The sequence below is a fragment of the Chrysemys picta genome, chromosome 22, assembly GCF_011386835.1.
Source record: "Chrysemys picta bellii isolate R12L10 chromosome 22, ASM1138683v2, whole genome shotgun sequence".
Lineage (NCBI taxonomy): Eukaryota > Metazoa > Chordata > Testudines > Emydidae > Chrysemys > Chrysemys picta.
Genome location: NC_088812.1, coordinates 12142813 through 12158645, shown reverse-complemented (window position 1 = coordinate 12158645; position 15833 = coordinate 12142813). Strand labels below are relative to the sequence as shown.

Here is a 15833-nt window from a genome sequence, read left to right as displayed (position 1 = left end):
TACACACATGTGCGTGCACACGTGTGTGCACACACACATGCACACATGCACGCACACACAGGCACACACACACACAGGCGCACACGCTGTCCCTTGCATGCACGCCCCACGTGCTGGCTGCTCACTGAGCCCGGCCCTCGGGAGGGAGCTGCGCAGTGACCGTTCGAACTGTCCAGATGAACACACTGGGGCAGGTGCCAGGCCCCTTCGGTGCCATTATCCCGCCTGGGGCCGCACATGCCAGACCCCTCGAACCCGCGTCTCCGCCCCGTCCGGCTCCGTGTTTGATCCGCCATTAAAATACTCGGGTTTTGGACTCGCACTTGGAGGGTTTTCTCTGTTGCCACCGTGCCACCGTGCACAGGGCTCACTCCCCCGCCACTGATCGGCAGCCACCTCTGGGGCGAGGTGCGGCGGCTGGTTAACTGCCACACTGCAAGACTGCAGGGACGTGAGGGAGGAGCCCGTCTCCAGCTGAATCCCCGAAGGGAAGGACGATCCCCTGAGCTGGGATTTGGCTGGGTCCCTGATCGCAGCACACGGGGCCAGCCGGGATCTTTGGGCAGTAACAGAAGCCATCAGCACCCACAACGCCGGGGGTGGGTGGGTTGGAGGGTGCCAGAGACCCCGGCTGAGGCCAAGAGGGTTCTGGGCCTGGGCCTGACCTCTCTCGTTAACCCCTTCCTTGCTGCAGGCCTGCCCGCTGAGGCATTTAACATGTGTGACCAAGTCCCTGCTCCAGGATCCTGGCTCCTTCCCTGGCCCGCAAATGCTCATGGCCCCTCCACTCCCACAAAGGTGGCTGCCGGCACTTTCATACCTTCCTTGCCAGCCCCAGGCAGGGGGCTATCCTGGCTTCTCTGTCTCCCCAGGGTCTGGGGGTGCCCCACCTCCCCCCCGCTGACCACTGAGGAGTCCTCGCCAAGGAGCGACACATCTGCTGAGAAGGGCACACCCAGGGCACTACTGTCGGGAAGCTCAGCGCACTGAGGTCCTGGGCACTGCTGTCAGGAAGCTCGCAACACAGGACACTGCTGTGGGGAAGTTCACAGTGCTGGTGTCCCACCAGGGTACTGCTGTCAGGGTGATCACAGCTATAAGAAATTTTTCCCAGACCCCTCTCTAATTCCAGCCCCTTTACTTGGCCAATTAGTGTTAATTAACCACATTGGTCAGCACAAGTGTCTGGGGGGGTGATGCGACTTTGCATGTGGGGTAGTGGGGGGGTAACACTCACTCGCCCAGGGCGGAAATGCAGCCACTGCTGGGGTGGGGCAAGGCAGCTGAGCACCAGCTATGTTGCACAGGGGTGGGCCTGCATCTCACTGGGGTGTTTTGCACAAGATCCCCCCTTGATCCCACCCTGGCCAGATGAGGGGGCAGCTGTGGGGAGGGGACCGGGGGCTTTGATGGTGGTGAGAGAGGAAAGCCATAGATGGGGCACTCAGGCGCTCCCCAGATTCCCCCCCACACACTGATGCACCCCTCGTCCTGCTCTGAGCCCTGCTAGTTCTCCTATTCGCCCTGAGAGACAAAGCAACCAACCCCCCCCAATTGCCATCCAGCCCGGGGTGCAGTGTCCCCCCCCATTGCCATCCAGCCCAGGGGTGAAGTGTCCCCCCCTATTGCCATCCAGCCCGGGGTGCAGTGTTCCCCCCATTGCCATCCAGACCGGGGGTGCAGTGTCCCCCCACATTGCCATCCAGCCTGGGGGTGCAGTGTCCCCCCCCATTGCCATCCAGCCCGAGGTACAGTGCCCCCACCCATTGCCATCCAGCCTGGGGGTGCAGTGTCCCCCCCCATTGCCATCCAGCCTGGGGGTGCAGTGTCCCCCCCCATTGCCATCCAGCCCGGGGTGCAGTGTCCCCCCCCATTGCCATCCAGCCCGAGGTACAGTGCCCCCCCCATTGCCATCCAGCCCGGGGTGCAGTGTCCCCCCCATTGCCATCCAGCCTGGGGGTGCAGTGTCCTGCTAGGAGATGTCGGGTCACACACTAGTTGTTGGGTCCCTTGTGGTAACCCCATGCGCTGATCCTATGCCTGGGTGTCGGGGGGGGCAGCGTGACCACCCCCAGCCTGCACTGAATGGGGAGCGTGCCTGCCCGCCCGTTTGTCTATATGCACATAGCATGACCTGGGCATCCATGTTCCAGTCGTGTTAGACACGTGTCTGTCTCCCAGCCCTGCCTGTACATACATGTAGCGTGTGCAGCACATCCACCAGCCAGCGGGGCCTGCCGCGTGGCCGTGACAGCTCCGGGCACACGTGTTTCTGTGGGTTGGTGCCCCAGCAGGACATGCAGGCCGCCGGCTCCCCCCGGGCGGTGATGCTCGAGGTGCACACGCATGTGCTGGTAGACAGGCTGTGCACACACGGGCCCAGTAACGTCCCCCCCCGTCTGCGCCGGCTGGCCCTGTCACCGTGCTGATGGCTGCGAAGCAGTGCCCGACTGTAATGAGCTCCCCGCCCGCCGCACCGGGACGCCGGTAATTGGCAGATCAGGCTGGGAAGGCAGCGCTGAGACAGGGCCAGGGCCCCGGGCCCCGCCAGGCCAGGCATTCGACAGGCGTTCGCTCATCCGCTGCAGCATGGGGGAGAATCTCCCCCCCCTGCAGCCTGTCTCTGCCTAGCTGTTCTCTCCCCCCCATCAACCACCCGCTCCTGGGGGAGGGGGGCACACGTGCCCACCAGCCCATGGTACAGGGCTGAGACTGGAGGCTGTTTGGGCCAGGGCCGCGCTCTGCTCTGCGTGCGGGTCCTGCTGTAGATCTGGCGTCCCTGGGTGCTAGGAGCTCCCTGCAGCCCCCAACTCCTCCCACCATGTGCTCCAGGGTCACCACCCTCCCATCCCGCTCTGCTTGAGGGACGCCCTGCATCCCTCATCTCCCCCTGCCAGGGTCTGTGCATCCCCCCTTCCCCTCTCTCACCCAGCCCAGCATCTCCTTTTCTCCTGCCCTGCCAGGGTGCTGGGTCTGGCCCCCCTTTGTCCTTTCCCAGCGTTGGCAGGGTGCCCCCCGTGTGAACCTGGGCTGGGCTAGCGGGACCCCCCCCATGGGGCAGAACGCAGGAAAGTTTCCAAACACTCTCACGGGACAAGCCCCACAGTGAGCACACGGCCCTGCCCGCTTGGCCAGGCCCAGGGTAGCGGAGGCGAGGGAGCCCAGCAGGGGCAGGGGGTGCATGGGGGTGTTCAGGGCAGCCCCTAGGGACATTGATCCCACATTCCCAGTGACCAATGCTCTCGGAGCCCAGCCCAGCCAGGCACGGGCACCACAACACAAACTGAGATGGATGCGGGCTCTCCTGTAGACTCAGACAAATCACTGTGCGTCTTTGCCTCAGTTTCCCCTCTGAGCACAGGGATGGTATTTACGGAGCTGCTGTGGGGGCTCTGGTGAGCCCTGGTTCATTATTCCCCCGAGGGGGGTTGGGATCCTTCTGGTTTTACAGCTGGGGAAAGTGAGGCAGGGGAAAGGGATGAGAATGGAACCCAGGAGTCCTAGGCCCAGTTCACACTCTCTGCCCCTGCCCCCCCAGCCCAGACTGCTGGCTGCCCGGCCCATGCTTAGCCTGACACCCCCGCAGGGCGCTCTGCTGGCACAGACCCCCGCTGGGTCGCTGCCCCTGGTCCCTGGCTAGACGCCCAGCTGGCTGGTCTGTGCTGCTGCCTGGTGGCCAGCGGCTGCCACACCAGCTCCCCTCCACAGGTGCGATCTGCCAAGGCCCAAGCCCTGCTAAGTGCAGCCAGCTCTGGGCAGAGGCAAACGCGCAGCCTACCCTGCCCAGGCATTTTCCCAGGACCTAGTGGGGGGAGCCAGATCCCTCTCACTTCCCTCGGCCCCTGCTCCGAGCTCTGGGGGGTGATGAACAGCAGCTCTGCTCCACCCCAGCAACAGCCCCCAATGGAAGGGGGCAGGTGCCAAGGCCCTGGCAATGTAACTGCCCCAGGCAGAGGGGACAGGCGCCCCAGGACTTGAGTGATCCCCCTGGAGTTTGGGTCTCTTCCCCCCCCTTGGTGATCCCAGGCTGCAGCAAAGGCAAGTCCCTGCCCCCTTCAGCTCCCAGGGCAGGGGAATGCCAGGGACAGACCCTGCTCCTGCTGCAGGTTGTTCCACAGGTTAACACTTCTGCAAGCGGGTCAGTCTCAGTCCTACCAGGGATCCCGAAGCCCAGGCCAATCGCAGCCCTACGGCACTCCCCAGTGCCGGGGAGGAGGGGGGAGTAGGGCCTATAGTGAAACAGGAGACCCTACAATAACGGCCAAGTGTAAACAATACTTTATTGGAGTGCCATAGTCACAGACAGCTCGTCATTGAAAACGGAGATTGCGGCTTCCCAGCCCCCCGGGGCTTTGGGCTGGTAATAAATAGAGAGGGGTGGATGGGGGCTGGGCACAGAGCGTCCTGGAGACTGCAGGGGGCGCTGACGGGCCTGCAGATCACCTGGGCGAGCGGAGAGGCCCAGAGCCTGCGATCCGGGCTGGGGGCGGCTGGCAGCTCTGGAGCCCGGGGGACGCGACAGGCTCGGCCCGAGGAGCAGCTGGGCCGACGCGCTCGCCCACAGGTGCTCAAGGCAGCGCCTGCAGCCAGGGGTCGGGGGGCTGGCTAGAGAAGCAACCCGCGGGTCAGGAGTCCTGACAGGCCGGTGCAGAGAGGGGCTGTCTGGGTTGCAGCAGGGGTGACAAGGGGCCTGCCCCCCGTGCCCCCAGAACAGGAGGTGCCTGGCTGGTGGGACACGGGGGGGTATGCCAGGCCCCACCTGTGCTGGGGGGAGCCGCTGCAACGACACTGCTAAGGGGGCACAGATCCGGGGCAGGACCCAGGTGGGCACCGGTTCCCCTCCATCATCTCGAGGGCTGGGGTGGCAGGTTTGCCTGTAGTGAGCTCCCGGCTTCCCCCGGGGGGCCACCAGGTGCCGGCTGCATGATGGGGATAAAGTGCTGGAGGGAAGAGACAGAGGCTGTGAATCTCACCTTGTGACACACGCTCCCCCACCCAGTGCCCTCAGCTGGGAACCCAGGAGTCCTGGCTCCCCCCCACCCCCTCCAGCCCCTCCCAGAGTTTGGGAGAGAACCCAGGAGTTCTGATTCAGTTCTTCTTTCCCCAGGGACTAGTTGGTTTGGCACCAGGGCTCAGCCCCCACCCCCTCAAATGCAGGAGACCCCAGGGAACAAACACTGAGGGGAGGGGCCAGCGTTCTCACCCCCCATCCAGTCCCCCCGACTCACCATGGTTTCCTGGGCCTGCAGCAGCGTGGCCACGGGGTCTGTGCAGCAGCGGGGGGCGGGGGGCAGGCGGGCGGGGGGCCGGCCCGTGTAGAAGGCACACTCGTCGTCCAGGCAGGCCTCCTGGAAGCGCTGGGGGGCGCTGAGCAGGTCCCCGAGCCGCTGCTTCACCAGGGCCACGCGGGACGGGGGGGTGGTGGGGGCAGCCCTGGCCCCTGCAGGAGAGAGTGAGCGTGAGCCGCCCGGGGGCCTGGAGCCCACAGTCCTTCCTGTCCCGTCCCCCCCGTCCGGCCAGCCACAGGGGCTGCAGCAATGAGTTGGAGCCAGCGCCCCATTGGCCAGGTAGCCGGCAGACCGGGGGGGCCAAAGAGGCTCTGGTTCCCCCATGGGGCACTGGAGCCGTGTCCTACCTGCAGCGCCCCCGCTGGCGGCGGGGGACCTCAGGGAGCGGATGAGGGGGTGGGAGCAGACGGGTCGCTGGGAGGAGAAGGTCAGGGTGGTGCCCGCAGCAGGGAAGGCAGCAGAGCTGGCCGGGGGAGTCGTCCCGCTGGCAGGGCCCAGCTCAGGCCCCTGGCCCGAAGAGGGGGAGGGGAGTCGCTCCAGCCCCACACCGGCTGCTGGCAGGGGAGGGGGCGTGCGGGGGGGGCCCGGGCGACGGGGCGCAGGCAGCCAGCAGGTTCTGGAGCTCTTCCAGGCTGGAGGAGCCACCTGCCCCCTCCACCTCCTTCCGCAGGAGCCGGGCCAGAAACTCGATGCGCTGCCGGGGGGAGGGAGAGAGAGAGTCAGAACAGGACCCCCCAGCCCAGCCTCATCACCCCACTCTGGTCAGGCTGCTCCCCGGGAGACTGGGGGCGCCCCCCCAATGCTGGCAGGAAGGAGCCAGGCCCCCCCTTACCTGCGCCTTGCTGCTCCCCTCGCCGGGCCGCGCGAGCACTTTCCTCACCGACGCTTCCGCGGCTGCCTGGCTCTCCCCGTCTCCAAAGAGACGCACCACGATCTTCTCCTGGCGGGGAGGTACCATCAGCGGCGTGGGACCAGACCCCCCCCACCCCCGCCCGCAGGGCCCCCGCCTGGGCATGGAATGATCTTTCCCACAAGCTGCAGGACAGTCCAATCCAACCCCCACTCAGCACCCCCCCCGCCCCCCCACTCTTTGCCATGTGTGGGGGTCTCAAATTCAGCTAGGATGGGGGGGTGGTCATACAGCCCCCATGACATTGGTCAGACCCACTACAGCCCCCTTCCCTCCCCTCCCAGAGGAGGACGGGCTCAGCTGGCATTGGGCCAACCCTCCACCTTCCCCCCGTCTGGGTCTCCCCAACCCCCCCAGCCCAGAGCACTCACCCAGGGCAGGGTCGAATCATCGGGGTCAGAGCTTCGGGGCTCCGGGGAGAGGCCACCGGCCCACCTGGCTGGGGGCTAGAGATGGGAACATGGCATCAGCGAAGGCCTGCGGGCAATGGGCCATAGCCACTCCCACCACCCTGCCGGCAGGAGCCCGGCTCACCTCAGCTCCGGGGAGGCAGGGGCTGGCAGAGTCCACCTGTCAGCAAAGGGGCACCCCACCCCTCAGACCCTGAGCAGGGCAACTGCCCCCACAACAGCCAGGCCCCTCCCCATCCAGGTACAGCGCCCTGGGACCATCCCTGTTCCCACCCCCCAACTCCCCATCCCCTCCCACCTGCAGTGCTCCCTGGGCCGGGTGCTTGTCCAGGGCCTCCGCGGTGCGGGGCGTGCGGGGGAAGACGGCCAGGCGGCGGGTGGAGAAGCAGGTGCCACGCTGTACGGGGAGAAGGGTTCATGTGGACAGCACCTAGCGCACGGGGCTGGGTCCGACTGGGGCTGCCCCCGCCCTGCACCCCACACGGACTGGCCAGGGTCGTCTCGGGCTCCCCCAGCTGGAGAACCAGGTGCTGCAGTGAGTCCACCCTAGGACATGGACCCCAGGCAGAGCTGAACAGGGCCCAGCCTGGCAGCCCCCTGCCTGACAGACAGGGGAGAGAGACTGAGTGCGGCACTGCCAAGGAGAGAACCCAGGAGTCCTGGCTCCCAGCCCCCCTAGACTCCCCTCCCCCCTTCCAGAGCTGGGGATAGAACCCAGGAGTCCTGGCTCCCAGCCCCCTCCTCTAACCCCTAGGCCCTGGGCAAACCCCAGGGGACGTCTGAGTCCCATCTATGGTTCATGTTCGGTGAGGGTGGGGAGCAGCTGAGCAGAGGGCGATGCTCCGACAGGTCAGGGTGACAGGAGCTGCACAGACCGACCCCTCCCCGAGGAGGTTCCCACCCCCTGCCCCGCCCGAGCGTACAAACCAGGGACTGGGGCTGCGTGACGGGCACCCTCCGGGCAGAGCCAAAGGGCAAATAGCGGTTGATCTCCCGGGTCCTGGGCGTGCCAGCCAGCTGGGCTGCTTGGAGACCATCCGGGGCCTCAACACCTGGAGAGAAGGGGAGGCTGAGGGCAGTGAACCCTGGCACAGACCCCCCCCCCCCCCCCAAACTTGTGGCTCATGCGTAAGCAGCAACCCCCAGAGGCCAAGCACAAACAGACCCTCCCCGCTCAGCTCCCCCACAGGCGCGGGGGAGGGGTCTGTACCTTTAAGTCCCAGTGTGGAGTAGCAGGAGGTGCGGCCGAAGTCGCCCGTCGGGGGGACGCTGCCCTGGGGTCTCAGCAGCGAGGTCCTGCTGCCCTGAGGGGGGAGAGAAGCAGTCTCAGCCAGCCCCCTCTGCGCTGCATGTGGCAAGGGCGGGGCGCCGAGCCGACCCCAACCCCCCTGCCTGTGCCTAACCCCCAGCACTGCAGGCGCTGGCTGGGCCAAGGGACGGCTGCTGGAATCCTCCTGCCCCACCGGTGCCAGCCCCCCGGGTGTGGATCCCACGAAGCGCCCCAGCGAGATCCAGACGGAGACATGAGCCCAGTGAGGGCCAGGCTTCAAGACCCCTGAACAGCTCACCGTGGTGCTCCCCTGAGTGGAGGGCGGGACGCCCCGCGGCCCCTTCACCGGCACCCTCCGAGCCAGGCTGACCTTCCCCGTGGGCCCCAGGGCAGCGTGGCTCAGCCCCGTGTTGGAGAGGACGCTGGCCAGGGCGTCTGGGTCCGGCACGAACTCCTCTGCAGGGAGGGGGAGAGGAGACGAGACGGTCAGCAACTGGCTTGGTAGGAGTCCAGTTCGGTTACGTTGCCAATGGCTAATGTCACGGTTTTACAGCGTTTGCCCCTATTTCCAGGGATTTAAATGTTCAGAGCTGCAGGGTCAGCCAATGGGGGAGATCAGACAAGAGCGGAGTGGAGAGTAATTACTTGGTGTCTGTAGACGTTGAGATTCAAAACGTTTGCAACACTTAGAAGACAAACCACGGACATCACGCGCCCAGCCCCGCGGAGGAAGGGCCGGCCGGTGACTCTGGCTCTGCCCGGCCACGCTTCCAACGGGTGGCGCGTCTGCGGATTCCTGTGAAATCCACATCCTGACACCGACTGATCCCAGTCTAACCCCTCCAAGCCCGGTCAGCAGCCATGGGGCGGGGGACGGGGCGCATGACCAGTGAATCACGGCACCCTGTGGAAGCGCCCGACACTGCATCACTCATAAGGCAAGATGGGACTTGGGCTGGGCTGGGGAGCCAGGACGCCTGGGTTCTATCCCCAGTTCTGCGGGGGGGGGGGGGGTGGTCTGGTGGATTAGATCAGGGGGGCTGGGAGTCAGGACGCCTGGGTTCTATTCCAGGCAAACAGGACATGGCCTCTTACCTGTCTGTGATGCTCCCATGGGATCCCTCCTCGAGGCTGAGCCGCTGCTGAAGCAGAGAAAACAGGGGCTGCTCATTCTCCACCCCTGCCGGCTAGGGCAGGTGTGGGGCACTTTGCCACCCGAGCCCCAGGCTCCCCAGCTCAGGATCCCAGCAGGGGTCTGTGTGTAGCAAGTTGGCCGGGTGTCAGCACATACCAGGGCCCCGCTATCTAATCCCTGTAACCTGGCTCCGGGCCAGTGCCGGCTGGGGACGCTCCTTGGGAGCTGGGCACCCCCCAGCTGATAATGGAGCCATGAGAGCGGCGATGGGCAGTTAATGGTATGTTCCTCCCCCCTACCCATTAATGGCGCGCTCCCGTCACCTGTGGGCTGCACTCTGCCCCCCAGTGCCAGCCTTGCCCCCCGCTGCTTTGCCATCGCTCGAGGACCCCGGCCTGCCGTTGCTGGACTGGTCCCTGGTTCCGCCGGCTTCCTGGCTCCCGGCTGGTTCGCGCTGCGTTGCTGTGGCAATGGGATGCGGGCGGCCCCGACACGCCTCCTTCGCCCCTGTGCCAAGTCTCTGCAGAGCGGGGTGCCCCTGGCGCCGAGAGAACCCTGGTTCAAGGGGGGCTGGGCAGGCACATGGTACCCACAGCGCCTTGCCCCCACCTGAAGGGACTGGTGCGTCGGAGCCACCCTGGAGACAGGCACCCCATCGCCCACGGAACGCATCCAGCCCCACGGTGACCCACCCCGAGGGGCCGCGGGAGCAGTGGGCAGCTGGCCCAGGCCAGGCATGACTGGGGCGGGTTCTGGAGCAGAGGAACCCAGTGACATGGGCTGCGCAGGGAACCAGGCTAATACGAGGAGTCCCCTGCACCCTCCCACCCCCGCGAGGCCCTTCCCAGCTGTGGGCTCCTGAGTGGCTCCTTAAGCACTGGCGGTAGACAGCCTCCTCCAGCACCCGCCCCTCTGCAGAGCTGGGACCCAGTGCAGCCCCTCCAAACCCTCCCATGGCATCTCCAGCCAGGCAGAGAGGAGGGCTGGAACCAGCACAGGCAGCACTCACCGCGGGCTGGGCACGGGACCCCAGGTCCCTCAGCGTCTCCGACAGGGCCTGGATCTGCTGAGATTTAAGGAGCAGGCCACGGTGCTGAGCAGGATCCCGCGTGGCTCGCCGAGCTGCGTCTGGGGGCCAGAGCAGAGAGGGCAGGAGTCAGGCGGTGAGTGGGGGCAGTGCCCCCGGGGGCAGAGCCGAGAGCGGGCCCGGGAGCAATCGACGCTGTATTAACGACAACAAAGGGCCCAGGATCAGCAGATGCTGCCGAGCTCCCTTCCCTTCTCCCCCACACAGGCAGCTTCCTGGGGGGGCTGCTCACCCACTGCTCCATCCGCCCTACCCAGGGCCGTCCGGGCCCCCAGCTGCAGGAGCCAGGGGGCTGTACCTTGAGGCGCCAGCCGGGAGAAGCAGGAGATGCGGGCTGGATCCGGGCACAAGGCAGGGGTCCCCGAGGCCACATACAGGGAGCCACTCACAGTCTGGGGGGAAGAGAGAAGCAGCCGGGGAGGCCCGTTAGGAAAGTGGGTCCCAGACCCACCCCTTAGCAAAGCTCTAGTGCGAGGGGGCTGCGAGCTCGCCGTGGTCAGGAGAAAAGCAGACAAGTCAGAACTTCCGAGACATCAAAGCAATTTACAGACAAAGGAGCTCAGACCTCAGCCCACCATAGAAAAGAGGCCATCGGCTCCCTCTTACACATGGGGAAACTGAGGCAACGTAGCCAGTTAGGAATAGAACCCGGGACTCCCACCCCCACGACCCCACTCTCCTCCCAGAGCTGGGGTAGAACCCAGGAGACCTGGCACCAGGCCGCCCCACCTGCTCTGAAGGGGTGCTTACAAGGAGGACATAACACCGTCCCTTGAAAAGAAAAGCCCCCTCTCCCCACGGCCCATCAGCATTAGCTGACCTGTGCTGACCCTGCTGAGTGCCGTCACAGCCCGTCTCAGGGCCCCAGCTCAGCCCGGGGCTCCCAGCGAGCCAGGCGGGCAAGCCGGCCACCAGCGTCAGCAGGGAGCTGGTTCCACAGCGGGGCCCTGGGGCACAGGACTTACCCGTGCGCTCCCGCTGGCGTGGACCGAGTTTCCCCCGCTCCCCCTCAGAGGGACCCGCCGGGCCAGGCTGGGTTTCCTGGCCACACCCAGCGTGCCGTTTGCCAACCCCACATTGGAGAGGATGCTGGCCAAAGCCACCGGGTCAGCCACGAACTCCACTTCTGCAAGAGATACCGCGGTGGTGAAGGGGCTGAAATGGAACCACTAACCCACAGGTAGCTTCCCCCCTTCATCCCATCTTTCATCCTGAAGGACCCCGAAATGCTTTACAAGATCACCCTGCCCTGAAATGCGGCCACCTCTGGGGCAGAGTGCTGCCGCCAGTTCACAGCGCAAGCAATACTGCAGGACTAGACACCAAGGAATCCCAAAGGCAGCCGACATCGCCAGGGCAATGAATGCAATTACCGGAGCTGGAGCGGGGCCAGGACACGTGTCCCAGCGCCCGGGTACTGGGCCTGGGCATTTGGGAAATGTGCCGCGGCACCTGGCAGAGGTAGCCAGTCCCTGAGCTTCACCACTCATCAGAAAGACGGTGCTCCACTTGCACAGAGCCCCGGGCGCCCAGCATCCCCCTGCCCTGTTCCGAGCACCCCAGTCCCACGCCGGGGTCCAGGGCCAGCACTGACTCAGTGCGAGGGGCACCAATTACCAGTCGCCAGGCCCGTTCCCTGCAGCTCCCAGAGTTGTCGCCAGGTCTCCCATCCACCCCACGTCCAGGCTCAATCCCGCTTAGCTTGTGAGATGTGAGAGCATCACAGCACAGCAGGAGATGGTGTGTCAGGAAATGAGCCGGGGGGGGGGGGGGGCCCCTGCTGGCAGAGGCTGGGACTGCACCAGCAGTGGTTTTCGGCACAAGAGCCCGGCCCTGCCGTGGTACCTTTGCCACTGGGGACGCTGCTGCCTGGCGCGTTCTTCTGCGCTGGTGCCCCCAGCTGTATCTCCTCCAGGGGGCCTCTGGGCTGGCTTCTGCTCAGCGGATTGGGGGATCCCGCCGGCGGCTCCGTGGCTGCAGCCATATCAGCGCAGGGCACAACGTGGAACTTGTCCCCTTTGCAGGTCAGGTTAAAGGGACAGGTCTGCGTACAGGGCTTCTTACTGGCAGCCTTCCCCTGGACAGGACAGAAAGACCGTCACCAGGCAGCGAGGAGCAGCACCGGGGAGATGAAGGTGGCACGCAGAGGACGAACGCTGCACACCCCACGAATACGGCAGCATAGACAGCGAGACCCAGCCGAGGCGAGTCGAGTGCCATGCACACCTGATCCCCCCCGGGTATGCCCCTACATGGCTCTACGCACCCAAGCAGCACCTCATGTCTACACTGCTATCGAGTGTCAGACCCTGCGGCCAGAGCCTTTCCCCATTGCCGGAGCCTTTCGCTGCCAGGCGTCCCTACGCCGCGTGGACGCGGTGTGCCCTTTCTCTGGTGCGGAGCAGGAGACGCATTCCCATTAGTGGGGGAAACGGAGGCACTAGGCGGGGAAGCAACTTGCCTGACATCACACATCAGTCACAGAGATGGGAATGGAACCCAGGAGGCCTGACTCCCAGCCGCTGCCCTGACCACTACACCACACTCCCTGTCCCAAAGCCAGCTACAGAACCCAGGGTCGGTCTCCCCTGCCCCTCGCTCTCACCCGCTACTTTCGCCGCACACCCCTTTTCTCGTTTTCACAAGGATTTTGGTGCCATGCTAGCGTCACACCAGGGGCGTTCCCCTCCAGCCTGTCCATAGCCCCGGAGCTGCAGCACAACAGACTTGGGCTATTTTGTGCTTGGAACACAGCATCCCAGCAGCAGGGGGGCTTGGAACACCCTGCTCTGCTCCCAGTGGATCACAGCCGTGGCAGTATGACCCGGAGAGAGGGGGCCTTGGCTAGCACATCGGACCAGCCAGGATCAGATGCACCAGAGTCGGATTGTCTGCTAACAAGCACCCCCGGGAAGAGGTTTAAGCTTTGATCAACACTAACATGCTGGGCAGTTAACGCATGTCACACTGCGCTCCCGGGGGCTTGGGGCACCAGCGTTTGCCCTGCCCCTGGTAAGCGGGGGGCTGTGAATCAGCAGGAGCAGACGGGCATCAGGACCCTGTTGCGGAAGAGAGCCGAGCGTACCAGCTCCCACCCCCAAGAGAGATAAATAGGGGTCTCGGCTTCACAGCTGCCAGCCTGGCACAGGGCCCTGCTCGGTTTCTCGGTCATGCCCCAGGTGTTTTTCCATACAGCTCTCTCCCGGGCGCAGGGACCAGCCAACAAATGGTGCTTCGAGGCCGGTCCAAACCTTCCCCCTCACCCACCATTCACCTTCTGGAACTGGCTCTCCCAGGCCTGGTGCAGCTGCTGGAAGTCCGGCGGCAGGCGGCTTTTGGACAGGACAGGGATCTTGCTGTGGCTCCGTGTGTCTGGCCTGTCCCAGGCAGACGGCTCATTCTCCTTTCCCAGCTGCGGTTGGCTCCCGTCCAGGGAGCAGCTCCCTTTCCACTTGCCCCGAGGTGGGTGGGCAAAGGACCCCCATTCCGGACTCTTCCTGACCTGGGCCATTTTTGACAGCTGCACCAAACCAAGTCACTGCAGTACCTTGCCTGGCATTTGCACCTGGAGGAAGAGAGGCTCCCAGGAGCTGAAGAGGATCTAACTTGCAGAGCGTGTAACCACCTCCCAGCCCCCACCACACCAGAGGAGACCCACTGACGGGCTCAAGTCTGGCCCCCTGGCTAGACCAGAGCTGGCAGCACTAGCCCATGGGGAATTCCCTCCCCAGCCGGCTGGGGACTGGCTACAGGAGAGTCCCTGTGTGGCTGGATCCTGGCCACTGCAGAGTCGGCCCCAGTTCACTAGCCCGTTTAATGCACCTCTGGGCCAGCCAGGGAGCGCTGGCCACAGGGTCGCTGCCACCAGCACCGGCCCCAGGGGAAGCTCACCCACACCCCGAGGGCCGAGGCCCTGCCGTTTGCACCTACTTGCAATCTCTGCCCAACCCAGTCTCCTCCCTGCCGTCCACCACATTGTCCCCTGCCCCAGGCCCCCCAGCTCTGCACAATTCCCTACTACCCCCCCCACCTATACACCACCTCCCACCACCCCAGAGAGCTCCCCTCTGCCAGTCCCAGGGACCCTCCTACTGGGCAACAGCCCAGAGAATCCCCCACCCCACTGCTCTCAGGGAACCCCACCTCCCCCCCTGGGGAACCCCTACAGGGACTCCCACTACAGCCCCCAGAAACCCCCTTCCCAACTACCCTCCTAGGCCCTCACCTCAGGGGTCCCCCACGGATGCTCTCCACCCCGAGGCATCCCCCATGTACACCCCATCCCCAGACACTCCCAGGGGGCCCGCCCTCTACTGCCCCCACCCCGGGAACCCCAGAGACCCCCGCAGCTGGGACCCCCCCCTGCCCCCTTCATCCCCTGCCCCCCCATGCCAGGAACCCCCCGGGGACCCGCCCTCTACTGCCCCCACCCCGGGACCCCAGAGACCCCCGCAGCTGGGACCCCCCCTACCCCCCTCATCCCCTGCCCCCCCATGCCAGGAACCCCCCGGGGGCCCGCCCTCTACTGCCCCCACCGCGGGACCCCCAGAGACCCCCACAGCTGGGACCCCCCCCTGCCCCCTTCATCCCCTGCCCCCCCATGCCAGGAACCCCACGGGGGCCCGCACTCTACTGCCCCCACCCCGGGACCCCCCCAGCCAGGGAGCCCCCCACACGCTCCCCCCCCCCGGGACTCTCCCCCCCACCTGCTCCTGGTTGATTCGGTTGCGTCCGCTCGGCTCAGCCCAGCGCCTTGGGAGCAGGCGGCAGCTCCCCGCCGGTTTGTAAAATACCAACGGCGCTGATTGGTCACTTTCCTTTCCCCCCCCCGGGGGCGGGGTCGAGCGTAGAGCGAGCCAATCGGGAGCAAGGGAGGCGGGGCGAGGACGACGGCAAGGCGTAGGGCGGAGCTGCGGGGACGGATTGGTCACCTCCCACCTCCCGTTCCGGCCTATCAGGCGCGAGGGGGGCGGGGCAAGGTCACCCAGCGGAAGTCGACGATCTCGCGAGATCTGAGCTGAAGGGAGCTGGGGCGTCTAGACCATAGAGAAGGGCGTGGGTAGAGCGGCGGGCGGATGGACTTGTGGGATAGGCTGGGTCCTCCGAGGGTCGGGTGGGAGGAGAGGCCCACCCTATCACATCAGGGGGCCCAGCTCCAGCTCACGCCAAGGGGTCACGTGGGGCCAGGCCCCCGCTCTGGGTCACGCCAAGGGGTCACAGGGACCGGGCCCCGCTCTGGGTCACGCCAAGGGGTCACATGGGCCAGGCCCCGGCTCCAGCTCACGCCAAGGGGTCACATGGGCCGGGCCCCGGCTCCAGGTCACGCCAAGGGGTCACAGGGGCCGGGCCCCGGCTCCAGGTCACGCCAAGGGGTCACAGGGACCGGGCCCCGGCTCCAGCTCACGCCAAGGGGTCACATGGGGCCGGGCCCCGGCTCCAGCTCACGCCAAGGGGTCACAGGGGCCGGGCCCTGGCTCCAGCTCACGCCAAGGGGTCACAGGGGCCGGGCCCCGGCTCCAGCTCACGCCAAGGGGTCACATGGGGCCAGGCCCCGGCTCTGGGTCACACCAGAGGGACACGGGCCAGGCCCATGCCACAGACACTCCCCATGGTTCTCACTGGCTGGGGTCACCCGCAGGTGCCCATCCTGCTGTGAGGTCTCCCCTAGGCTAGCTACACCAGGTCAGACGGCAGCGTCGTGCCACGGTGCCAGGTCATACCATGGTATGAGGT

The 15833-nt window shown here is 65.9% G+C and overlaps 1 protein-coding gene across 1 annotated transcript; it reads right to left on the bottom strand.

Moving 5' to 3' along the window:
• Positions 1-4262: 4262 nt before the first annotated feature.
• TROAP (trophinin associated protein) lies at positions 4263-14943 on the bottom strand. The gene is given in 17 exon segments (XM_065575468.1): positions 4263-4940; positions 5229-5876; positions 5878-5982; positions 6121-6228; positions 6570-6644; positions 6907-7005; positions 7536-7660; positions 7819-7912; positions 8177-8334; positions 8974-9020; positions 9337-9551; positions 10023-10141; positions 10399-10492; positions 11066-11226; positions 11946-12177; positions 13375-13690; positions 14807-14943. Coding segments are annotated over 16 exon segments (2613 nt in total). The 5' UTR covers positions 13612-13690; positions 14807-14943; the 3' UTR covers positions 4263-4844.
• Positions 14944-15833: the final 890 nt, after the last annotated feature.